Genomic DNA, 25,832 nt, shown 5'->3' with positions numbered 1-25,832 from the left:
AAAGTTGCAAGCCAACAGCATTACACCAAGAATCCTGAATGAAGGGTACAGTTAGATGTAGAGGGCAACATAAAACACACTCCACCTTCAGATGTTTTGAATCTTTACTATCGAGTGACAGCTGCTAAATGATTACTGTTCAGCCATAAGTACAGAAGAAAATATTCTGAACCCAAATAAGTAACAGGGTGACCTGTAGGACTGAAATAAATTCATGCTTTTGACTGTTTGAATTCCCCATCAGTGGGCACCAACACAGTGCTCACACTTCTCTGGCCTTAAGCAACACGCTTGAGCTATGTCAGCCTTAAAAAGATCCACAGGAAACTTGTTGAAAAAGCAAAAAGAAATCTGTATGAAATCACTGCATCTACTTCACACCCCACACTACCCTTTCCTACCGGGCCCTGATTTGATCCCTGTTTGTGCTGGCCAGCTCTAGACCCCCAGCACAGTAAGGGCTGTACGCAGATGTTACACTGCTAAACAGCTTGTCAGTGGAGGAAGACAAGTCACTTTTCCTGTAGGAAAATCACCAACAAGTGATTTTGTCACAAAATGGCTAATCTGACTCTCTTCTGAGGCAGGATGCTGGACACAATTCTAGCAGAAGATATTTTTAGCTCTCTAATAATGGTCCGTCCTTAGCCTTTTTACAAAAATCCAAGTGTTGATTTAATTCACCGTTAAATAGATGAAAGGACTAGTCAGAAGAAATGGTGTGCTAGTAACCTATCACACTGGACTGAGGAGTCATCCATATGGAGCTCAATGATCGCTATGTGGCTTCTATAAAGGTATCCCTCATGGAGGCATGTCTCCAGAGAGAAATTACTGAGTTTCTGTGCTCTTACGGGAAAGACTCCGTCTTACAATAGGATTTATAGCAGTTTCTGTGTCATAGATAGGAAATAGACAAATTTCATCAATCAACCTTAAGCCACTAATAATAAGCTACTTGGCAGACAGGATTAAAGGGGGTAGGGCCCCAAGTAGCCCTAAGACTCATGCTTCTGCTTTAAATTCTGTTCCCATACATGAACAAATTTAAAGCACATGATAAGATAATGATCTTCTACTTCAGATCCTTTATTTCTCAAAACCAGCAAGAAACACTGATGTGTTACTGTCCATTTTATCACAAATAAAGAATTGCAGGAGTAGGGAGATCAGGTCAACTCTTTAAGGTCTGCCAATCTCAGGACTCTACATGCTTACAATCTAACCTAATTAAAGCTCTGAAATGATGATTGAATATGGAAATGCACTGGCTAGAAAGCATCTCTGCCATCCTCAAAGCACTTCATTTTCATAGCTCTGAAATCCTGTCCCGTTAAGAAACAGATGCATCAGTATACAGATTTAAATGCAGCGTGATCTCAAAATTGCACTTTAAAATGCAATTTTGAAAGTCACCAGTGAGGACAAAGCTGGTGGAAGAGGAGAAACCAGCGACAGTGGGATCTGTTCCCCAGAGCCTGACTATTCCCACCTGCCTGATGCCTGCCTGGCCAGCACATAGCTTAGAGAGGTAGAGAGCACACTTGTGCTTGGCCTAATAGCTCACTGAATCCTGGCTACCTCCTGTGGGTGCTAGCCAACAAATGACTGCTCTATGCTTTTAAATTGTGCATGTCCTGCTGGCAGAGTGTCTCTGCACCCAGCTATAAATGACAGGACAAACTGACCCAAAAACAGGGCCATAACAATCACACTTAAGCCACTCCTGGAAGAGTCTACAGAAAAAGATCTAATTATTTAACATGGGTAGCAAATAAAGCAATATATAGATATAGATACAGATGGCTTTGGTTTGATTTGCAAAAAGACACTAGTATCAGTTCAGCCATGGGCTCTCTTATGTACCTTGGACCATACTGAGTCAGCACTTGTGAAAAATTAACACAAGATCTTATCAAAACCAGAAAGTCCTACAACACATACAATGCATAACATTTGACTATGTACCTTAGTAAGTCTATGGTAAAAATGTCTTCTTACTAGGAAATCTTCTAAATACTGTGGGATAGAGAATACTAGCATTTTAATCTTATTTCTTTATTCTGTTCTTACCCAGCTAAAATCTCTTTAAGACTTTCTACTGGGTAAGCACGTCATTGAAAATATGGTCAAACTTTCACACAGAATCTCTGGTTTCTACTGAAAACATAATCATATAAGCAGGTACAGTGTGGACCAGGAACTGTTGTTTTGATAGTTTTTCTGTACATATTTGAAGCAGTAAGATGTTTTATCTAACTGTATATGAAAACTGCAGCAGCATATTAAGCATTTTTGGGGGAAATGCTAAATCAAAATCTCATTTGAAAAAAGGCTGAGAGGCGAGATGCCAGTAACACCACTGTTATCAAGGGCTTCTAAAACCATCTAGAGATGAAAACTCCCAGAAAAGAAAGCATGATGAGTCCGTTTCTTCCTAGAAAATTGACTGTCACTTTGCTATGTGATGCAGACAGTAAAAATAAATTGCTTTAAAGAAAAATATTAGACTCCCAAAATAATCAATTCAGTATAGCTGTACCCAAGAATTCTGCAGCGTGACACACAGCTTTCTATGTTGTAAAATGAAAAAGCTAAGAACTACTTCAGCTGTATTTTACAGTTACTAAAAATACAAGCAGTGGTCTAGAGTAAATGCCAGATCCCTATATAGTTAGTAAAATAATTAAAATTATTTTCTTTATTAAAAAAACCCACAGCAACTTCTGTCTCTAAACGAACTAAAAAAATTTTAAATGCAAATAACATGACCAGTTAGCAACCATTCAAAAAGGAATAGAGAAAAAGTAAGTGATCTTTGTGACTAGTAGCCTTATTGTTACCATAATCAGTAATAGAGAGCCATAAAAACATCACCATCATTTGGAAAATGCTGTCTTAATTTTTAAGATATTTCTAAGACTTCAAAGATCAAGAAGGTATATTCCAGTGACTGAATATGAAGAAAAGGAAAGAAAGTCTAGATGAATAGAATGGAAACTATGGTTTGAGCTGAAAAAATAAAAATTTCTAATTTTACAAATTAAATCAAGTCATGTAGACTTTGACATATCTTAAATTTATTCTGTTTGTAGACATTTAGAGGTAAAGAGGTACCTGAAGCCATCAGCAACTTTAATAATTCCTGATCTATTTCTTGAAAATGACACAAGAAGAAAAAAAAAAAAAAAAAATCTACTTTCCTGGATAGTAAAAGATAGGCTGAAATCAAGCTACTGTACATCTTTGTATCATTTATCAATGAAAAGCATACAATTTTCCATTATGACCTTTTAAAAAACAGGCACAGACTGTAGTCAACACTTTATTTCTGAAATCTTTCTTTCCTACATGATGACCTTCAAAAAGGTTTTGATATTTTATAAGCAGCACAAGCAGAACAAAATTAATATAAATATGGTTATAAGTGTGTGCATGTAATGCAAAAGCCCCCAAATTTTAACAGAAATATCTGCTACTAGCATGTCATATATAATAAATGATAATTTTACTTTTAAAAAGTGCACACAAGCCGACCATAAGCACATATCAGTATTTGTTAGGATGGATAAGCATTTGTAATAAAAGAAAAAAACATCAACATTCTAGACATTATAAATAGCTAACAATGAAATACTACGTTTAGCAAACATGTATTGTCCATGTATGAAATAACTTATGCTTTCAGTCAAAAAATATCTTCTTTAAGTACACATTCTGAATTACATACATTTAACTGAATTTACTACTTTTCAAAAAAACATATCACAGCATATATCTATAAAAACAATTACTTTCTCAGAATTGGTTTCTGTGATAGCCCTGTACCAGCTGAATATTTACATGTGCTTAACCTGAGGCATAAATCAGTCTTATTCACTTCAGAGAACAGCAGCTCTTGTACTCAAACACAAATACTGAAATACCTTTACTGGAGCTGTGTCACTATGAAAGGGTATACCAACACATCCAGAGATTAAACTGTACCTGTATCTAAAATAATTTCCTACTTACATTTATGAAATATTACTATAGTATCCTCCTGATCATAGCGGGATGTAGGGAAAAAAGGATGGATGAGACAGCCTTGTGGCGGCAACTATTTCATGCAGTACAGTAGCACATGTTGTATTGGTGCTAACCTATAGGGAAAAGAAAGGAAGGGAACCAAACGCTTTCTAAGATGTTATCTGTTTTCATAGGCTAGGTATCATTATCTAAGGCAACCAGACTTCTGCAGTAACAGAAGTATAATGACTGACAAATATATAATATTAATATGCAAATTACTGTGCAACCAGTCCATGGGTGTTCTCTTCCCCCATGCGAACTGAAAGGTAATCTGTGATCATCTGCATTTCTATGGCCTATAAAGCCACATGTAAAATTTTAGAGCACAAGACCTAACACGTGGTAAATTCACAGACCAATTTACAACTTTGTGTGCATACCCCACACTTACAAACCTGTCACTATTGTCACGCAGTCTGCCTTTTCACTTCTGTTTCATGAATAATACAAATATTTATATCAGTAATATCAGGTAAATTTTCCATACGTGACCAGCCAGTAGGATATATAGTGATGACTGACCTGCTTCTCCTTGCCCACAGCAGAAGTTTTCCTAGGGAAGAACTAACATTATAGTACTCAGTCCTGCAAAATACTGTAAGGCCTCTACATCCTTGCCTCCAACAAGAGTTAAAGCCAAATCTTGAAAAGTTTCTTTATTATTAAATAAATGAAATTAAAGAATTCAGCCAAACATTGTTATGTATGAAGCTTTCAAAAAGCGCACATAATTCTGGATGCTCTGGTTCTTGTTCTCTGACTTCTGTAGGCTGTTCTCCAGCTCCTTCAAACGTACTTCATGGTGCTTTTCATTCTAAAGAAAAAAAGAGAAATGCAATGCACCTGAGAAATAAAATACAAATTAACAACAACAATTATGCAACACAACTTGTACCTATTTTTTATAAGCCTTATTTACCTGTAAAAATTTTCAGAGGCTCCACAAAACTGAAAGTTCCCCAAAAGGCCTCAAAACATTGAAGCTTTATTTATGTTGAGTCAAGACCAAACAGAACATGTTTGAATAGGTTTATAATCCAAAAAAGGTCTGGGAACATAGAAACTAACCTTGTGAATTTTTATCATGAAAGATTCCTAGCATCTGAAATCTATTACGGACTTAACACTCTCTCTCATGTTGATTTTTCAAGGAAACATCTGTTATTGATCTCTGATGAAACATTATTTTTGACACCTATAGTTCCTTATATAAAAAAGATGCTTGATAGCAGTATTACCTGCTCATTAGTTCCATACATATGATGCACACCATAGATCACTTGTTACAGAAACACTACAGAGATTCAGGTATTCCCTTTTACGTCTATTACAGATTTCAGATGCTAATTGGTTAAAATAATTAATTTTTTAAAAAAATTAATTATAGTTGTCAGATTTAAATCCAGCTTTAGAAAAAAAATAATCAGGTTAGAATGAATAACTGAAGAAAGTTACCTTCACAGTCCTATTTTGTTTGCACTTTCACTACAACAACAGGAATAAGACCATTTTATCATTTTCCATAATGCATTCTGTTATATGTAAATGTAATTGGAATAAAAATCAATTAATTAATTTAGAACATTTCTTCTCTAAGATATATATATATCTTTCACATTTATAATTTAACTGTAAGCTTCAAATGGAAATCATTTGAAAACATTTTTTCTAGGACAAAAGACAAGAAAATTTTCTTTATTTTTTATTTTACTTTAACATACTAAGAAACTACTATGAAAAAATATTTGAAGTAGAATAAATCACTAGCCAATGTCTGATATTGTGTTAAGAACACTTTTGTCTTGAGGTAAATGCAGACATTAAGTTGCACTTGATACAGATAAAAATTAATTAAAACATACTGAATTCAGAAGCATATCTCTGATGTCTTATTTAAATCTTGAATAGAATTTGCATTTAGGTTGACTTGATTTTAATCTTGAATGCTTCAAGTCAGAATACAGAACATTTTCTTTGAAAGTGTAGGAGAGTGATAGTAAACCTTTTCAGTATCTTCTATGTTTATTTTAAATAGCTTTGCAGCTGATTATCACTGATTACAGGACAAATCTCTAACTGTATCAAAACTTTGATTAAAGCAAATGATTTGACACCACTAGTCTAGGGAATTCAGCTATGTCTGACATTTTATTAATAGAAAAATCTGCTGAAATTTTCTGGATTAGATAAAATAATACATCAGGTTTATTTTTTTTGTTTTCTGAGAATATTACTCATCCCAAATACCTTCTTAGACTGTGGCTTTGCTGAATAGGTTAAGTATCAACACATCAAAGCCTGGGCATTTAAAGTCTTGATACATTGAAAAATCAGAGTATCTCTTGTTACTAGCTACATATATGTGCCACATTGGTATATAAACTGAAACTTTTTCACAAATTCCAGTAAGATCAGATTCTTGTAATCAACTCAGGAAAATTTAAAAAAAACAGATCATGACATCATTATGGAACTGTTACGCATTTATTCAAAACTAGGTAGGCTTACTGAACTTTAATCTGAGAGGGAAATTACAACTTCATATATTTTTTTGCTTTTTTGCCTTGCTGGGAAAACTGGATTGAATGAGAGATGTAAACTCAGTATTATTCCAGTGATTTAGTTAGATTGGACATCTGCTAAGTCTATTAGAAATTTCAAAATACAAAATATATTGTCAAGTTGAATTAATTTGCTGTTTCCAAAAGTGTGTATCAATTGTATTAGCAGTGTTTTTCAGTAAAAGGAATTTTTACTGTAAACAGTGATGTGATAAGTAGTTTCTTAACTCATAAACAGTATTATTTACTCACATGGTGAAATATGCAGAGGAGTTGTTTTTTCTCTTCTTGCCCCTCTCTCAATTCAGTTTCAAGAATTAGCATTTTTGTCTGAAGGGCTTGCTCTTTGTATGACATTTTTTCCAACTCTTCAGCTACCTATAATAGTAATGAGAGAGAAATTATGTATATTTACTTCCACTTAAAGCCCAAACCAACTTATTTTTTTATATATTAGCATTAATAGCTCTATTTCCTATTCTGTCATCTAATAATTTAGTTATTTTCCATGCACAGAAAATAAACAAACCTGGGAAATATTCTGGCTAAAGGTTTCAATTTGGGAAAAAAAAAGTAGCATTATTGGGAGGGAGACAGTTTTGTAATTTATTTGTAAGTTAAGTGAAACTTCTTATTTTTTCAAAACCAAATCAATAGGCTCAGACAGTACTAAGCTAGTTCAGATAGTTTATTTCAACATGATTAATCTGAGAAATTACAACTTCATACATATTTTCTGATTAAGCTAATATAATTCACTGCAATCTAAATTGTCGCATTTCCTCTTTCATTCGATTTACTGTTTGCATCCTTTCTACAAATTACAAATCTCTGCTTAATATTGAAAATGTGCAAAGCCTTCCTCTAAAATGGGAAGGGTTTCAACACCGAAGTTCTTGTGAGCTGCCTATTCTAAAGAAAGAAAGAAAAAGACAAGATTAAGCTTTTGTTAAGAAAGTTTCTGCCGTATGTGTGGGATTTTATATTAGGTGCTTAAAGCATTTTGATTTGTCACCAAAAAGAGATAGTGAAATGTTGGTCCACTGAACTTTGTCATTAATTTCAATATGATCCAAATTCCCCAAAGAAGTTGAATTGGGCAATCCATATTTAAACATGCAGAAATTCCCAGTAACCTTTTAGTATTGCTCCCTACATGCAGAATAATCTTGTACCACCTTTCCTTCTCAAGCACATTTGTTTTTAATGCTATTATAAAATATAAAAAGTCAAGATGACAAGATTATCTTGATCTTATTTTATGGATGATGTATTAAATCAATACCATTTTTCTCCCTTCTTCCAAAGCAGATTCCAGTTGTCTAGTTAATCCATTATATTCTGAAATTTTCTGTTCAAGCTGCAATTTACTGCACCGAAGAGTCTCATCTTCTTTTTTGAGCTGACAAGCAAGTTCTTCATTTTGATATTCCATCTTTTCTAATTGCCTTTATGCAAAACAGATTAATGCATTATAATTCACTATAGCAGAAAAGTGTAGGAATTAATTGCAGTCAGATTTTTTAAAGTTACCTTTTAAGATCTTCATATTTCTTCTGAATGTTATGGTTTTCTTCTTCTACGGAATGACTGCCCACAGAAGCTACACTGTCTTCCTCCTGTGAAAATGACAATTCGTTTCTAGTTGGAGACCTATATACAGAATATTACAGAGTAAAGTAAGTTTGCCTACTAAAATCCAATTAAACAATTTAACTGTAATTTCAGGTAAACACTATATTATATTCAAGTAAACATTATCTTGTATTTAACACAAATGAAATACAGCCAAAGTAGCATACTAAAACCTTGCGTGAACACTTTAAAACTGAAAATCGGTTATATAATGAAGTCCTAACAACACCCATATGCTGCTCATGCAGCCTTGTGTACTAGGAGTTGGTCAGGTCTACCTCCTTGTGAACTTTGACTCTTTAAGCTTTAGATTCCAGTAAATGTAAGTTCCCTCATACTACAGTCACAGGAAGCATAAAATGATACCACATATATATACAGTTATCACAGAAGAACAGTGTAGCACTGGCGAAGAATTTTAGCAAGCCGCAAATATCAAAAAAGACAATCAAGTTCATAAAAAGAAACATATCAGTAGCATCAGTTGAAGAAAGCAAGAAGCCAAACTGTCTTCCCCTGACTAGCATCCAGACTGACAAACCTTTATGTTTTCTTTTAAATCTTGTAACAGTAGTGATGAGAATATTGCTCTTGTTACCATCCACCACCAGCGGATTAGCAATAAATAGCAGCATCACCAGACTGCTGGCACTGCTGTTGAAGGGACTACCTACATCATTCTCTGGACTACTCCAAGCAATTCCATCCAGTAATTGGAGCTGATCTGGTTGATTTTGTTTATGTGAATTATAGACTGTTCAGCTAGAAGAAACCTTCATCAGAAGGGTAGTAAACTGATGTTCTGGTCCAGCTGAACCGAGAAGAGGGTTTCTGTACATGGTCCAGTTACTTCAGAAGGAATTCTTCTGAATTCTGGTCATAGGATCAAGGGTCAGAATCTCTAAAGGATTTTACCAAGATTTAATGCTGAACTGTAACTGCTCTTCCACCAGACTAGTGATTATATTCCAAATTCCTTCACTATATTTAATAGGTCTTTTTTGCATTTATTCAGGAAAACATGTAGTTAGATTAAAACTACACACATCATTTTACATATGTGCCTCAAAATTAGCTGTTGCTTAAGTACTTTTGTAAGCAAGGATGAGTTTATGAGTTTATGCACATTCCTGGAAGGAGTATTTAAAATTATATAAACAAGAACAAAAGTTGACTCTATAAAGATCATCTTGAGAAGAAATTTAAAACAAAATCAAGAGCCATTTTTTTTATAAGCATATAAAGTCTATAGGGACACAGAATCACTGTGTTTCAGCTGAAGTTTTCCCACTGACAAAGGAAGACGATTAAGACCCTTGCACACCCTACTGATTCAAACATCTTTGTCATTCATGCTAGCACAGTATTCTCTATAATAATAACCAGACTTGCACATTTATTTCCAGGGAAGAATTCTGCAACACATCTCAGGACACAAGTATTCAAAAAGATTAATAATATACTCACTTAAATGACAGAGAATCTAAAAGTAACTAGTCTTGTCACATACTGAAATCATGTAAATACAGTTGGCAATAGTTTTATTTGCATTATGCTATTTCTACAGAAGAAACTTTTGGTTTAAGAAGCAAATAACAAAGGAAACAGCACAACTGTCACACATGCTAATAGGAAAAAAATGTTCCAGAGACTTCCTTCTACATAATTTTCTCATTTATCTTTAAAAAAAATCAGCATGTTCTAAACACCTGAACCTGCAGCTCCCTAGGGGTTTTGCATTTCTATTCACAGATCCTTTCCCAGGACGTAAGCTTTCCCTGATATCCTTGCTGCTTTTGCTCAGCTACTTTCAGCAAGTCACAAACATGTTCTAACTCCTTTAACTTAGCCTCCATTTTGTCCCTCACCTGCATCCTAGCATCACAGGAGAAAAATGTAAATGTAAAAACATAAATTAATTTTTGTAATAATTAATGGCTTTCCATGTAATAAATCTGAAATTCTATACAAGTTGCATAATATCACCTATTTTATAAAATACTGACAGTTACAAGTTCACCACTGGTGACTACACTAAAGATTCAGTAACACTCACAATGCACATTTACAAAATTATGAGTGTTAGTAGTTCATCATGCAATACCCAAATTTTAATTTTTGTTTTTATTGCAATATATTTTGGGAGATGGCATACAGACACACTAAGCAGCTTGCGGGAAAAATTCTGACTATACAACTATTGCAGTATTCGAAAAGAGGGCAACACCTAATACCATATACAATGCCACATACAATGCTGTGCAAATAGTATTTATGAGATCAGAAAGTATTTTTCTCCATTCTACAACTTAATCATGGAATAATAAAGTTAGTATGAAATAAAATGAACACCTAAAACACTTCTCTGTGAGGACTAAATCTGTTCCCTGCAGAACATTGCAGGCGATGAAAAACCTGTCCCTGCCTCAGCTTTATCGCTTAAAAGAGTATGTATTTTGATGAGCTGTGGAACTGAGGAAAGTGATTTTCCTACCAATTTTGTATTGTTTTCTGGTGCTTAAGAATGTGCTAACGCTGTTCCAGTATTCAGCTCCATCTGCTGAAAAACTCAAAACTCATCTCTGTATGGATTCTCTGTTTTAACTGCTAGTTAAAACACACAAAACAGTCTTACAGTAAATTCGCTTTCCTACACAACTCTCACAGTTGTTCTGTTGAGAGATCTAGTTTTAAAATCATCCACAACAAAATCACATTTTTACAAGTGATAAAAGAATTCTCAAATTCTAAAGTAGTAGCCCAACTCTTCAGTCATTACTTTGGCAACTATTTCTCACCCATTTGCAATTGTGTAGTATTCAAAAAAACACTAGCTCACATGTAGGATTTAGTAAAACATTCAGTGAATTTAAAAAAAATTTTATAATTGGAAAAAAGAAAAAGAGCCAGTACCTTCTGACTTCTAAGAAGTGGATCACAATAATGTAGGAAAGATCAATGTGCTACAGAATTGTCTGGAAACTTGCTTTATTACTGAAAAACTTACCTTATCAAATTCTAAAAATTTGTTTTCTGTTATTCTTTTGTTTTCATCTAAGACTGTTTCATATCTGGATTTCAATTCTTCCACTGCTGTTTGTAATTTTTGTACCTAGAACAAGATATATTTTTCACATACATTGGCAAGGTATTTCTTTTAAATACAGGAAAGATAGAATCATTAGTATGAAGCATAGAGGAAAACCTTTGATTTCTGAATATAATCACAGTATTTGTCATTATATTAAGTTATTTATTTTCATTATCCTACTCACCACAGCAAGCATAAAAGGGTAATCCGATAAAGAGCACTCTGATACTAGTATTTTGTCTTCAGCAATGGAGAATGAGCTACAGTTGTGCTACAGAAGCAGCCAGCATGACTCACTCTTTTGTCCCAGATAGCAAGTACCACCGACAGTTCCCATCTGGAGTCACCACAGCCACAAGCCAGGGAATTTCATCCCACTCACAGCTTAAGGCTGGCTGTTCCTTGGAATGACACACCCCATCTTAAAGCTGGCAACAACTTTAATTGTGGTGATGCATTCCACAGACAAGACACACTAGCTGCGCTTGGATTTTGTGTCATGTCTTTTGTCAATGATTTTAAAGAGAGATAAGTGAAGACTGTTGGTGAAATGGTGTCTATACTATAGCAGAAATATATACAACTTTGAATGTGTGAATAAAGCCCATTTTAAATCTGGTTTGTATGTTTTGCTGGTATTTTCAATGTGGAGCTACCTATGTAAAGAAAAAGACTCTTACAACAGTACTTGAGTATTGGCTGACTGTTCTTAGGAACGTGGAAACAAAGATATGACCAAGGAGAGGTAAAATATCATTGGATATATCCACTAAAGTCATCATACTCAAATTTTATTTTTAAAATATAGCTTACTGGCTTTCCAACTTGCTTTTTAGGAAGCAAATATTTTCTAACAAGTATGTAATTAGCTCTGTTGGCTTCAAGGAGCTTCATTTGGGCTTCACACAATCCAGTAAAGATTACATGTACTAGTAATAGTGTGGAAACTATTCTTCGATATGGTTTGCAATGGCACTCTTTTCTATCACCCTCAATGTTATGACAGTATTACAATGACCATGATAATACATCTCATTTTATTACAAACAAAACCTTTATAATTTCTTCAAAACTGCTTAAAAATTTAAAAAACCTACTTGAACATTTCAAATATGCTAGTCACCTGACTTTTATACTGTTCAACAAGATTTTCCTGCAGCTTTGCCTTTTCTTGTAGATTTAGCAGCTCATTTTCAACAGAAACAGTACTGCTTTCCAATGTAGCAAGGGAAGCCTTGATTAAAATATAGAAAATATAAAAATTGTGTTATTAAAATAACAAAATCTACAATACAATATTACTAGCAAGTCACCTGCAAGCATTAAAAAGAGTGCCACAATTATTTATTCTATCAAACAAAAATGGTAGCTCACAGTTAATTTGTCAGCTCATGAGGACATTTACTTTGGAGTATAAATACAATACAAAACCTGTAAACCCTTTAAAAGTTGGAATTAATTATTGAGCTAAACTCAGTTCTTTAATTTGACAGAAAATTTTACAACATAAAAGAACAATTTCTAGTTAAGCAATTTGTAGCTACTGACAGTAAAATAAATGGCATCCTGGTTAAGCACACAGATGATTAGACAACCCTGTTCCTAGCTTTGTCATAGATTTACACTGATAAATTCTCAATGCCTCATTTCCACTACTGTAAAAAATGGATGGCAAAATTTATTCTACAGGTTTGGGATCTCTAGACAGAAGGCCCAAAGGGAATTTATGTGGTTACTTCATTAATGATTCAGAAATGCAGAGCCATTCAACAATGATTTATAATGACCTCACCTTTAATTTTTCATTTTCAAGGTAAATCTTTTCATTTTCAGAGTTAATAGAATTTAACTTTCCAAGAATTTCCTCATCTGAGTTTCTTCTCCATTTCTCCTTTCTTTTCAGGTCTTCCAAAAGGCTTGTGATCTGCCTTGTTAGATATGCAAGAACTTCTGTATAATACACAATGCTTCCAAAACTATCACTATGCAAATTAAATGGTACCTTAACACATACTCCTCCACTGTTCTTATTGGAAAAAAAAAAAAAGGGAGAATGCATTTAAGCATCCCAAGAAAGCAGCATCTATTGAAATAAAAAACTATCCAAAATGATAGGAATGGTATTTTCCATTGTCAAAAGCAACAAATTGTGCTATGCCTCACCATTTGCTTTTCATGTTAATGAAGTTAAACAATTAAATTTGTTTCGCTGTTTGCCTAGTTGAACAAGTCTTCTTAGAATGGTACACTTCAAGCAAACACTTATACTTTCAGCTGAAATAAAAACAGCAAAAACCTGTTGGAAGCAGAATGAGTACTTGGGGGAAGTATCATAGATGCTTCCCTTTTCTTATTCTTTCCTAGATGCCTCCTCATCTACACCGGACCAATAGAGGGGTGGGCAGATTTCTGGACTGATGTCATGTACCTTAACAACTGTTAAATTTTAAAATATGCTGAAAATATTTTCAGAAATATCAGTTTTTCTAAAACAAAAACAGAAGGCAAGCCTGAATCTGAGCTGTTACATATTTGAGCATGAATCAAGTTTTTTGTAAAATAAACATTCTACCTGAGACCTAGCATAAAGGCACCTATCAGTTTCTTTGGCTTGTTTGAATTAGAGTCCATATTTCTACTGACAGAAGAGGTAACAGGATATTTGTCACTGTTTGCCAAAGACAATGGCATATACTTCGTGTACAGTAAGATTTGACTGCATAGTTTGAATGAGGCTGGACAATTTTGTGTTGCTTCTGCTTACAAGAATGAACTGTTCAAATGCTCGTCCAAGAGGAACCCTTCTCTATCCTCCAGTGGCCTGAGACATTAGTGGAACTGAAATAATTTTGCCATCATTAGTCTGAAGTAGAAACTAGAAGCCTAAGAACCTTCTTATATATTGCAGTTGACACAAGGGTTAACACTCAAGCTGTTGAACCAGTTACTAAACAAGTGGTTCTAAGGAATCAGCATAGTAGCTACTAGCAAGTTCAGGCTGATCAGAAGTATGCAGTGGAAAGAAAATCTTCCTTACTTGTATAGGGGAATGAAGTTTTAAAAAACCTTTTGAAATGCAGCAGAGAGAAGGCTAAAAATCTTAAATTTGTTCTAGTTTCCAACTTCTCGATTCTGCTCAGAATCTTAAAATAAGAATATATAAACTTGTTTACATTGTCAACACTGAGTACTACACTACTATCAACACTGTGACTACAGAAACAAAAAAAAATGGGCCAATAATGTAACTTACTTTTTAAGATCTTCTGTTTGAATTTGTAATGTTGTCCTTCCTTCAACCATTCTACCATGGTCATTTTTCCAGATATCGGAAACTGACAGGATCTCAGACAGTTTGACTTCCTAGAGAATACAGGAATTACAGATTAGGTAGCAAAAGAATGCCACTGAAGAATGCCATCTAGTTCTACAATTTTTTTTTAAACACGGGAGATAGGTAATATAAGATGGCTTTATTGGATCTCCCTAGTACAAAGCAACGTAAATTTTGTCTTATCTCAAAAGAAAATAAACAAAACTATGCACATTTAAAAATATTAAAGTCTAAGTACAGACATACTTTCAAGGCAGAGACACAGTTAAACACTGGCATTGTATATCAACTGTAGAATTATGGATAATTAACCAACATGTGTATCTTGAAACTAGGTCTTCAATGAAAGAAAAACAAAGAAAACAACAGTGTGACTACAAAACATCAAAAGTTCAGGAGTTAACTGCCATCCCTCTGTACTGCTAGGTGTACTTAAAGATTCACTACTGTTTTCTCACAAAGATCGAAGAAAACAAAAAACGCTATTAACCACCTCCTGGTATACTAACTGGAAAAATATATCTTTAATACTAACATATCCAAAATGATGGCAACACATCTAAGAGTATGAAAATATACTCTAGGAAATCTAAATAAGGCAATAAAGATCTCAGCACAGTTCTGATCCACCTGGCCTTTTTGAACAACTACACACTGTAGGGATATGCAGGGCAAGAATCTAAGGAACAATTTGGATTAAGGAAGTTTTGTACTTGGATTTTGAAAAGGTTCAGAGCAAGCAGTTTAGAAACAGAAAGCTAAGACTTCAAACACCAATCATGGATTCTCAGTTAACATACTATACTTCTCAATGAATATCCATAAAGGTCTAACAGGAAGATGAGGAGAGGTGTCAGTGAAAGCTGATCAGAGTCCTCTTACTTACAGCAGTTTGAAGTGTACAACCTCATGGCTTAAGACATTCACTAAATTTTAACAAAGCGAAGGCAGTGAATGCAGTAACAGTTTGCCTGTCACTTACAACAACCTTTTTTCCTTAACCAAGGAGTAAAAAAATAAGGGAGATACAAACACAGCATGACCAACCAACTTTTCCTGTTTTCCACAGATTAAAGTCTCCCAATTGTTCATTTTAAACAACACAGCATATCATTGCTCCCAGCATAGTCACTCACACGTTCTCTTATTCTGGAGGTTAAATTTTCTACAGCTGCTTCAAAGTGCCGAGCTCTTTGTTTCTGGGACCTGATTGCTTTTTTCAGAGCAGTCTTCTTTTGCTCACTTGTTTCCTTTAAGGCTAACATCTGATGCTTGTATTCACCAACTTGAAGTTTCCACTCCGCTATTTTCTTTTCTAAAGTCTGCAGTATAATTAAACATCAACTCTTCAAATTCTGTACCTTACAGATCATTTTGTGACATAACATAATCAAGAATACCAATTACGTCTATAATCTGTTTCCATAATGTCTTTGTATCTCAAATCTTGTGATTGACATAAGGAGCTAGCCAAGATATGTTCAGCAGCAGGCAAGAGAAAATACATCGTGGGAAACCCATTACAAAGATGATCAAGAGAAGAGGTCGAGAAGGTACAGAAGCAGGCAGGAGTAGGGGGAAAGACAGCAAAATAACCATTGCTGTGTGCTCTTGGAAATGAAAGCAGAATTTCAATGTAGAAGGCATGGCATGGATGTTAAACCTATTAATGAGGAGAATAATAAAGGTGGTTTCATCATCCCTAGTGACTGATTTCTGGAAAGAATATTACCTTAATGATGCTACTAGTGATATTCACTAGTATATTCAGTATAACTGTATAAGAAATTTGAAAATGAAACTTAAGATCTTGGATTTGGGTTTTTTTAAGTTGAAAAGGTAGGAACAGCTGGTGTCTTTCCTTGAATATAGGTATTACAATATGGTCTGTGATTAGATGACCATTTACTATTTTCTTGCAAGATCTCTGACTTTTTTCCCATGCATATAACAGCCCCACTTTATTAATGAAACAGAATTGTTTAGTGAATAAACTATTTTTCATGGAAAGTTGTATTTTGTGTTCAATGGATAGTAAAGGATAAAATGCAAAAAGAAAAGATTAAGCACTGCCTTGCCCACAGCAGACAATTGTTTAAAGGTAGTTAAAACAGGCTATGATATAGCTTAAACCACAGCGGTAAATCACACATTGTAAGTATAACTTATCATTTTCTGACTGCTTGATTTTGCAGCACTCAGGAAGTAAAATACATTTGCATTGAATGTATTTTTATTTAAATACATCTAAAGATACATATGCATTAAATGCAGTTTTAATGCATTTAAATATACTATCAAATGTGCACAATGCAATTGAGATGAAAGCTGGGTTCTACAACTGTTATTATATTAGCTTTTCTGTTGCTGTTAATTTTTCTGACTAACTAGATTTTTGTATCACGCTGATGAACGCAGTGTACTGATCCCATCCAATCCAGGAAGGTGACCTCCCTAACTTTGTGACTTTTTTATTTTTCATCTATATACCCTTGTTATTTAAATATGAATAGAAAAACAGACCAGACATTAAAACATGATAATATCCTAATTGTAAGAATGATTAATGCATTAGTTTCCTATAAGTCTAGATCTGACACTTAATTATGTTCTACATGAATGAAGACCAGAATGACATGCCATTTACTGACTATGTTAACATGCCAGCCTTATTCAAGATACTATTTGCCAGTTGCTATAAAATACTCATATCATGCACGAGAGCATATCCAGCAGTATAGGTCCTGCTAATGGCCCCAAAACTATTCCACAATCAGTGCAAAATATAAGTGGTTTTCCAAGTAAAAGATGGTCTCAGCTACTGGGACTCACCAAAAAGTAAAAGTACTACTTCAAAAACTGAAATTATAAAAAGGCCCAAATATGCAGGAAGTAGTTTTCATATCTAGATGCTCATAGGGCATTTAATAAACAAAGACATGATTTGGGGGCAGAGGGCAGAGCGGGGCAGCAGAACACCTTCAATAAATAGAGTAAATAGAAAATCTGAGTCTATGTACAGACTTCTTTAATTGCTGGTATGAGTAAACAACTGTTATCCCCTGTTATAACCACAGGAGGTCACAACCACATTAAGAATAAGTGCTTTGGCCATTATTCAGTGGCTGAGGTAAATTTAAATAGAGAATTAATTTCCTAAGGGCAATGCTAAGCTTTTGCAAGCTTTTGTCCAGATAGTAACAAAATCATCACCAGGATTTAAGCTAGCAACTGACTTCAGCACTTTTGGAAGAGCAAACAAACAAAACTTTAAAATAAAGATTGAATGAAATAGCTGTATATCAAGTTACTTTATCTAATGAAAATGTTGGAATTCTGTAATTGTACTAGGTAGAACAAGAAAGCAATTTTTATTCAGAAGAAAACTCGAGGTATTTAAACACAGACATAGGTTACTTTTTTTGAAATTAAGTTGCTATAGGTTCCTTAGCAACTTCAAATGATACGATTAATAGGGGATGTATGCCACTAAAAAAAGGTTAAGAATTATAAATACATTATTTTTTAGCCAGTGTTCTCTCATTCATGCCTATGTTCTTGACAAGTTTCAGATACTGAAATCTGAGGCCACACACAGCTCTAGCCTCTGACACAGGACCTCCTCCTTGCCTTATTCTTAAGCCAGTAACTGATGCAAATGCCCAAATATACCTCTTGCTTTTTAGAAGAGAAAATGGAAAGAAAGTCACCTACTTTAAACAATGTTAGGTTAGGCATTGGACTTAAGTGTTTCTCTTTCAGTCAGTATTACAGGTTTATTGATTCCTTCACAGTCAATAAAAAGAAGCAGGTGATGATTCATCACCCTTAATTTACAACAGAAACACATCCTGGAGACTTGCTTATCTCTTTTTATTGACTACTTGGAGACTGCCTTGTGATTGATATCTATCTTCTAGATAGCACAGCTAGGTGAGTGCAAATGCTTCTGTGTGTGCTTAACTCCTCCTCAGCAGTACTGCTGGTATGCACAAGTTGAGAAGAAAAAACCCCACCCTTGCAATTAAGATAGTGTGGTCAGGCAGACTGAGCAAAATATAAATGCTAATGATTTTTATTGTTTGGGATTTTTCTTTTACCAAGAGTTTGATTTCAAGTGGTACTTCAAGATTTAACACCCATATCTGAGTTAAACTCTGACCACAGTAAGACTGCTATTTTTTTCAGATAAACTGAAACATAAGTAAAAATATGTTGACCTGTATTTTCACTTTTAATTCCTTATTTTCCACTTCTTTTCTTTGAATCTGACATTGCAGGTGAGCTTGTACTGCCTTTACTGATCTTGACAAGTGGTCCTCTTTCTGTACATTGACCTAAGAGAGAAAAATAAACACATATCTATTGGTCTATGGAGATATGCTGCATGATGCCATTTATATTCTACTTTGCCTTAGTTTCTAAATGACATCTGAATGTCCTCAAAAGCTGGAAAAAAATATGGTCTCAAGTATATTCACAAGAAGTAACTTGTTACAAATGCTATTCATGTTAAACAGAATTCACAAACTTGAAAGAATGTATGTATAACTGATGTCTCAAATTTAATCTGACTCCTTAAGTAGTATGAACAAGGCTTGGAAGCACAAACTCGGAAATCCAGGCTGAGAAAAGGCATCTAGCTAGCAGGTAGTCCAAAATTAAGCCACACTGATCAGCTCTGCCCTAATTAGACCTGAACTGATCTTCATTAAATACCAAAGACCACCACCTGCTATTAGAAGTACTGATACATTTAATTCAAACTCTAATTTTGGGGGGATACATAAAGCATAAGGGAAGAGGCAATTTATGTCACCAGAAATGAGGTCTGATGATTTTACGAAATTTCTTGCAAATTGATTCCTTTGGCTCGTTCTAAATAAGAAATAAAACAGGTAGAAAGAAGTCATATTATCAGTATAGACTATAAGAGCATTGTAATGCACCCGTGCAAGTGTTCACTATAGATACCAGTAAGAAAGGCAGACTCAGACTCAGTCAGGTATTGATGAAAATGCCATTTATTGGAGATGACATAAGAAGGAACAAGGGGACAGCATAGGTAATAATTTATCCCTTCAGATGCTGGGCACCCCAAATTGTTCAATGTTAGACAGATCTCTAGTCAGGGCACAGCATGATGCGCAGATACTATCAATGCTGAGGTTTACTGGCATTGTGGTCTTCAGAATCTTTATAAACTTTTCTATTCAGAATTTCTACTCTCAAGCAAAAGGATGTTTATATGAAAACATACTGCTACACCTCAAAATAAAGACATGGACATGCCAATTGCCAGGTATTAAAAGAGGCACCCTCAAAGGCTCCTCTATTACAATTAGCCAGTTAAATTTATCCTGCAGCCAAGCGATATGTTCTCTTGGTTAAGCGAAGAAAAATTCTTAAAGAAGAACCATGGCTCTCAACAAACCCCAAGGAGTTACAAAACTGAAGTACACCACTGTCCTCTTAAAGGTTTAACTGAGCCTACTCTGTCCTTCACTAACACTGAACCACTCTGCATTGCATACACATGAAGTGCACTTTAGGTATACAAGTACTGTAATACAAATTGCTAAACTACCAGTAAAATAATTTTGAAACTTTTATAGTACCTCCTTATATAGGACAGACAATTCTTCTCCTTCTATGTTGGTTTCTGCACCGAGTCCCTTCCTTCGGTTCAAAAAATGAATGAGGTCTTGTCAGCCTTAGATGATACTAGCTCCGCTGCCAGTACTACCTCTCCCTACTCACTGAGATCAAAGAGCCATGGAAACCAGTGACCAGTACCTGTTTAGTTTACTCTGTATTATTTCATTAGAAGTATTTTTTTCCAGAACTACTGTAAATCTGTAAACAAGAAGCCAAAAGCCATTAGACTAAATATATGCCCCTCCCTGAACCATGGGACGTTAGTGTTAAGGATAACCTGTACCCTTAATAGGTTTGGACACAGTTTTGATGGTTTAAAGACATTTCTGTAGGAAACATCTGTCAGAATTTTCTTTTTTTTCATAGATCTTTGAAATAATTGCTTTTCTCAAAATTTAAAATTTGTAAATAAGAATCTAGTACACTGAAAGAATACATTAATTCCAACGGAATTGGTCACTCACTTTTTCAAGCTGAAGCCTGGATGAAAGTTCTTTAACATGTTTCTCCCTTTCAATTATTTTTCTCCTGAGGTTCTTCATGGAAGAAAAAATAACAAAGAAATTATTTTAATGTCTGTACACAACAATGCAACAGTAACGCACACTGATGAACATTTTGGCTGTAAAACTAAGATTCCATTTTGTGATAATAAACCACAAATACTCCTACTTTGCCACTGTCACTTGAAATTGTATGATCTCATGATGTTGCCACTTTAAGATGTACAGCATACAACAAAAAGAGACAGACATTTTAATTTACTTACAGTATTCTGGATTTCATTTTCACTTAGCTTCTGCATCAAAACGTCAATTTTTTTATTGTTAAACTGCAAGACAGAAGCAGGAAGCATCACAAAATTACTTCCGATTATAATTGATTTAGCATTTTTTCAACAGTTTTGAATTTTGTTCCTATAATTTGCTACATTTTCAAATTTGGTATTTACGAATATAAAAGCTTGCAAACTCACAAGCTACTTAGAGTTAGTTGTTTAAACCTAAAGATTCAATTTATTTTGTGCAGAGAATTTCATAGCTGAAGAAACCCAGTTAGGGTCATTCCATACACCAATTTCTTTATTTTAGCTAAAAGGACTCTAAATTCCATAAATACTTAAGTGTTATTTAAACACCTAGTCAAATAGTAAAAGCATTTGTACAACTTGTAATATTTTAAAGATTAATATTATGTATTAAATCCTTTCAGGAACTTCAATTAGACAGGAGAATTTGAAGATTGAACCAGAAAGCATAGGCTAGGAGATCACAAAAATCAACCTACATTAACTGTCACTACAAAGCCGAGAGCATTTATGTGCCTATAACATTGCCAACTAAGCTTTTCATTCAAAAATGTCTAATTTTGGGAGACGGTTAACTTTTGATTTTAAAACAACAAAAAAAAGTCTCATCGGACTTTCAGAATGTAAATCCTAAACATTTTAATTGCACTAGTGAGATGGTAAAGCCACTGCCTCAAGGTATAAACTTTGGCATCAAAAGTTTTACTACAACTCCTTGCAAAGCACTCATCTTATCCTGGCCTGTAGGTAATTCCTCAGAATACTCTGTAATCTTGATCCCATGTTTATCTGTAAAGTCAGTACATGGACCCCAATTCTCCATCCAAATTTCCACCTCCGCATGTACTGGAAATTTATAAACACGGTATTCAGTAGTAGTCCTATCATTTCCTGACTACACTGTGTCAGATTTGATATCAGCAAAAAACTAGCATATAAACAGGAATGGTGTTTTGTGACCCCACAGTAATTTATTAGCAGAATTAGAAGGGCTTAAAAGACTTCCCAGAATTGAGAAGTGATCAGAAACCTAAATTACTCATACTATCTTTCTATTCTCAGGAAAAATGCCTTTCCTGTAGTTAGTTCTCTATGGACTTTCTCTCTAACGGTCAACAAAAGTATCATGCTGTAAGACAGCTAGCATTGTCTAAGAAAACCTGAAAATCAAGAAGATTGTCTCTAAAATGTAAAAAAAAAAAGGTCAGAATAAACACCCATCTCTGTTAGTTTGCAAGAATAAAAGGTTCTTTACGACTTCCAAAAGAAAGCTAAGAAAGTCAGCAATGGCAAGTCACATTTAATTTTAAAAGAAACCTACAGTCTTCATCAGGTTTCTGTACAAGTTCCATGACACCACTGTTAAACAGGAATTCATTGTGATCCATCTCCTGTTTTAATATACATAGCCCACCAAATTCCTTCAAACTTTGCAGGAACTCTCTTAGTGCACAGGACATAACAAAAAATTATTCCCAATATGTCTCTTAAAGAAGATTATAAAACTAATTGTTAGTTTAAGACTCACATAAGAAGTGTACATTGGCATGAGTTCTATGTTTAAGCCTTACATATTTGCTTATTTGGTCTTCTATACTGTCAGATTCTTTGCTCAGATCAGAAAAATATTTTCCATCTTGGATGGCTTTTGTAGTTCTATGGTAATCCTTTTTATACAGCTGAATCAGTGAGCAGCATTTTCCTGCTTCGCCAGGTGGAATGCAAGTTTTTCCCTGAAATAGCATTCATAATTATATAACATTTAGTATCATTTACAGTTATGACACCAATCATGTTAATTCAAGGATATCATGATAAATGAAGTCAGCTCCTCAGAAGAATCATTTACAAGAAATTTTGAAGATCAAAGAAATCTCTCATTCATGACTTCCAACAAGGGTAAAAGCCTGTGGTATCACAGGATGTACCCTCAAATTGATTGCTCACAGGACACACCTCATCTACAAGGGAAAGGTAAACAGCTCCCCGCCAGTGAAGGTGGAGGCCAAGTCCTACTCAGACACTGATACTATGTTTTATTGCACAGTTCTTCCCATTTGGAGACAGCAATGGCTTTTCTCTTTCCTGTTTGGAAAAGCTCTTCACCAGGCAAGGCTGCACAGGAACATGATTCTGCCTGTGTCACGGCAAGTCCAGAGCCAAGTATCAGTGCCTACTAACCAAATGCATCCCATTCCCCTCACTTCTTTATCAAGCACCGGGAACCTGCCGTCACCCTCACTCGTTCCCCAAACACCTCTCCTGCCTCTACCCTCACACTCCAGCATGACTGCTGCCCTCACCAAGCACAAAGTTATCTGTTTACTCCCCTCAGTGCTTCACTAACTACTCAGTATTTTTCAGAAGTCTTGACTTCTCCACCCACCAGGACACATTTCTCCTGCTTTCAGCCTATGCCAGGTGCATTTCCATCAAAAGGATCTGCCAGACATCTGTATCTCCTTAGCATAATTGAGAAAATGAGTAACAGAATTTGGGGAGTTCCTAACTAAGAAAATCACTTCCTCACAGAATCAAAATGTAGACTGCTCTGCTTCCAACTGTTGCCATAAGGCAAATAACTACACTCAAAACATCTAATGATTTTATATATATATATATCTATATTTATGTGTCATGGTTTGTTACAGGCTTAATTTCCTAGCAGACCTCAACTTGTGTAACACAGTGCAGGCCTCTGTAGCTTTTTCTTGACTATATAACCAAAATTAAGTTCTTCAATTTAATTACTTCCAGTTGAAAATAGCATCTTGGAAGATTAAACATCGTGTTTCATTTATTGTAGCCCATCTATGTAAGCAGAAAAGAAAAAATAATAATTTTTCCACAGTTTCAGTATACAATTTTTATGTCCAGCACACTCCCTCATTTTTTGAAATATCACCTTCTTCTCATTTGTAGCTAGGAAGTATGTTTTGAAATATGTTTTGAATCTTGCTAACAAAGTAAATAGAAAAAAAAAAAAATCAAGCTTAACAAGAACAGAATGAACTTGCCTCAGTAGCATAAGGAAGAAGAAACTTTTCCTGAAGATCAAAGTCCAATAAAGGAGCAGTACAGTTGTGTACATGTAAAGACGAGGATGATTGTAATGATGATGACATTTTGTTTTAATGCTGTATAACAAGATGGTATATGTTAACATATATTGGTGTTCTGTGAATCAGGAACTGAAACATTATCAGCATCCCAGGCTGTTCCGACTAGAAAATAGTGTACCCGACCAAGTAAACTCCAGTCTCACCAGAGATTTAACATGGATAAAGCAACTGAAATCCTGCACACATAACTTGCAACCACTTAAGCAGCACTGAATTTACACATTTGGTGCACAGAAATCAAATCCCTCCACAGCAGAAAACCGAGGACACGCGAAGGACGGCGTAAAGCCCGCAGCTGCCGCTTCCCCCTTCCGCGCTGCCTGGCGCAGAGGGTGAGGAGCGGGGGCTCAGCCCGCGCAACAGCGGCCCCACCCCGGGCCCTCTGCCCGCTCCCCTCGCCGAACGGCCCCGGGCCCGGCTGCCTGCCGCTCCTGCCCCTGGGGTGCCCCGCGGGGAGCCCCCCACACACACCCCGTACCGCGGGGAGCGCCCCCCCGCCGTACCCCGTACCGCGGGGAGCGCCCCTTCGCCGGTGTCCGTCCCCGCCTGCGCCCGCCGCCCCCTCACCGCCGCCGCTGTCCGCCGGGAGCCGTTGCCGGAGCAACCGGCCGTTGCCGCGGCCCGCTCCTCTGGCGGCGGGCGGGAGGCGGCGGCGCCCTCCCCACAGTCTTGTCCCAGGGGCCGGCACCCGCCCCGGCCCGCGGCGCAGCGGCCCCCGCCGGGCCCCGGCAGCACCCCGTCGCCCCCCGGTCGGGGCCCGCTGAGACGGCGGCATCGGAGGCAGCCGCCTCAGAGCAGCGCGGGCCTGCGACCTCCGCGGGCCTGGAGAAACAGCATCGCCCCGGTCCCCGAAAGAAAGAGGCTCCTGCATTAGGGGCCAAAGGCACTTCAGGACGTGGTTGTATCCGCTACGCCGTCACTTGTGAAGAGCGGGTGGAGGTCATGCGCACCCAGGAGGTTATTTTCAGAGCAAGATAGACAAGAATCTAGTAGCTCTGGAGAGCTTTGGATCCCCTATTTGTCTTCTTTCTGGCTGTTTCCATTAATATTTTTCTGAGTTTAAATAATAAGTATTCATGTAACCTGACTGTATGTGACACTCTTTTGCCCACACATTGTCAAATGTACAAAAGCCACATATTTTTAAACAAGGACGTTCTAATGAAAAAACAGATCAATCTTGCATCTCATCACATGGGAAAGCACTAATGACACTTGAGGTGGCACTCTATAGAATAACCAAGTATCGCAACAGACATATGGAAAGTTCATTTTCAGACGAGGAAGCAAGCAAAACAGAATGATGATGTGATATAGATCATATGTACCTATGCATAATCAGTGGTAGGAAGAGGAAGAAGACCCATTACAGAGTGGTGTTCAAAGCAAAAGGGTGGAATCATCTGAGAGCACATTGTATTTTCAAGACTAAGATAGCTTAATTTGTATATTACTGAAATTCCTTTCCAAGGGAAAGGGGCGTGCTCGAACATGTAACTTCAATTTTATACAGACTTTTGGAAGGCCTGATTCTTTATCTGGCCAAATTCTC

General features: G+C 35.9%; 1 protein-coding gene across 1 annotated transcript; it reads right to left on the bottom strand.

Annotated features, from left to right (window-relative positions):
- Nucleotides 1-3,337: 3,337 nt before the first annotated feature.
- On the bottom strand, nucleotides 3,338-22,903 carry ODF2L (outer dense fiber of sperm tails 2 like). Its single transcript, XM_033000870.2, has 13 exons — nucleotides 22,730-22,903; nucleotides 21,120-21,182; nucleotides 20,815-20,886; nucleotides 18,913-19,029; nucleotides 15,829-16,014; nucleotides 14,612-14,721; nucleotides 13,151-13,286; nucleotides 12,482-12,592; nucleotides 11,275-11,379; nucleotides 8,166-8,251; nucleotides 7,918-8,080; nucleotides 6,885-7,010; nucleotides 3,338-4,885 (listed from the first exon to the last, which is right to left on the bottom strand). The coding sequence occupies exons 1-13, from the start codon at nucleotides 22,901-22,903 to the stop codon at nucleotides 4,757-4,759; spliced, it is 1,578 nt and encodes a 525-aa protein (XP_032856761.2). The 3' UTR covers nucleotides 3,338-4,756.
- Nucleotides 22,904-25,832: the final 2,929 nt, after the last annotated feature.

The sequence above is a fragment of the Tyto alba genome, unplaced genomic scaffold, assembly GCF_018691265.1.
Source record: "Tyto alba isolate M040663 unplaced genomic scaffold, T.alba_DEE_v4.0 Super-Scaffold_1000006, whole genome shotgun sequence".
Taxonomy (NCBI): Eukaryota; Metazoa; Chordata; class Aves; order Strigiformes; family Tytonidae; genus Tyto; species Tyto alba.
Note: the sequence above shows the minus strand (reverse complement) of the source record. Positions and strands in the feature narration are given on the sequence as shown.